The following is a 1,033-nucleotide window of genomic DNA, read 5'->3' as shown; positions in this document are numbered from 1 at the left end:
TTGAAAAGACAGAAACTTCTCCTCTCTCTACTAATGAGAATCATAATTTTTGTTTTCACGGATAGAATGTTGATAGAGAAAACGCGCGAAAGTGAGAATGTGATACCTTCGAAATTGGCTCATAACAACAGAAAGGTAGAGGATTATAAGTCACGCCTTCTTTTATACCTTACTTCTGAGCTTGAGACTCATTTTGTTTTGACTATTATGGCAACGATACTGAATGCTCTGGACCTTCCAAAATGTGGAAGTTACTTCTGGAAAGAGAACTTTTTTCCAAAAGCATTGCATTTGAGTATATTTAAGAATGGTTAGTTTTTGTCTTTATTTCTCTTTTAATTAGATTGCGTTAGATTGATAATATCAAAAAATGATAATTAAGAAATGGGGTGTGTTCTCAAAGCCGTATTCAAAATTTTATTTGATTAAAGGTGGGGGACATAAAAAATGATTGTCTCAAAATTTTACTTTTCAAGTTCATCAATTTTAGTTTATTTTTCGGTAATAGCCTCTCAGTTTGGCAATCCAATCCATCATTTGATCTGCCAGAAATACGGTATTCCGGTTCTCTTTTTTTCCCTGTCAAGTTTTTAAAATGCTCTTCTCGGTTACATATAAGAAGGAGTGGTGGTCCAGCTGGGCACTTGACATCCTTGTTGAAATCAGCCATACGATCTCCTTCAGTTGAATCTCTTCCTGGATTTCCAGCTCTTCCAATTGGTCCGTCATCTCCTGGTGTTCCTGGATTTCCTGGTGGTCCCGGTGGTCCGGCTGGACAGTTCTTTGGTTGTGGTCCACAGTTGCACTTTCCATCAGCAGATCCAGCTGATCCAGCAACTCCAGAATCATATCCTCTTCTGAATCTTCTCAAGAAGGTCTCAAATGGTTGAACAGCATCTTCACGTGGAACCATTGTTGTCCATGCATCTTCAGCAATCGTCTTGAATTCAGCGAGATCTTCATATACTTCCGATTGGAACGAATGGATATCGTGAAGAACAAATAGAGCAGCGAACAATGCTAAAAATTAAAG

At 38.2% G+C, this 1,033-nt stretch overlaps 1 protein-coding gene across 1 annotated transcript; it reads right to left on the bottom strand.

The window, feature by feature from the left end:
• Positions 1-409: 409 nt before the first annotated feature.
• Positions 410-913, bottom strand: CBG24466 (the record flags this gene model as incomplete). Its single annotated transcript, XM_045241106.1, has 1 exon — positions 410-913. The coding sequence occupies one exon, from the start codon at positions 911-913 to the stop codon at positions 410-412; it is 504 nt and encodes a 167-aa protein (XP_045091340.1).
• Positions 914-1,033: the final 120 nt, after the last annotated feature.

The sequence above is a fragment of the Caenorhabditis briggsae genome (genome assembly GCF_000004555.2).
Source record: "Caenorhabditis briggsae AF16 supercontig from assembly CB4, cb25.NA_164, whole genome shotgun sequence".
In the NCBI taxonomy this organism is placed as follows: Eukaryota; Metazoa; Nematoda; class Chromadorea; order Rhabditida; family Rhabditidae; genus Caenorhabditis; species Caenorhabditis briggsae.
Note: the sequence above shows the minus strand (reverse complement) of the source record. Positions and strands in the feature narration are given on the sequence as shown.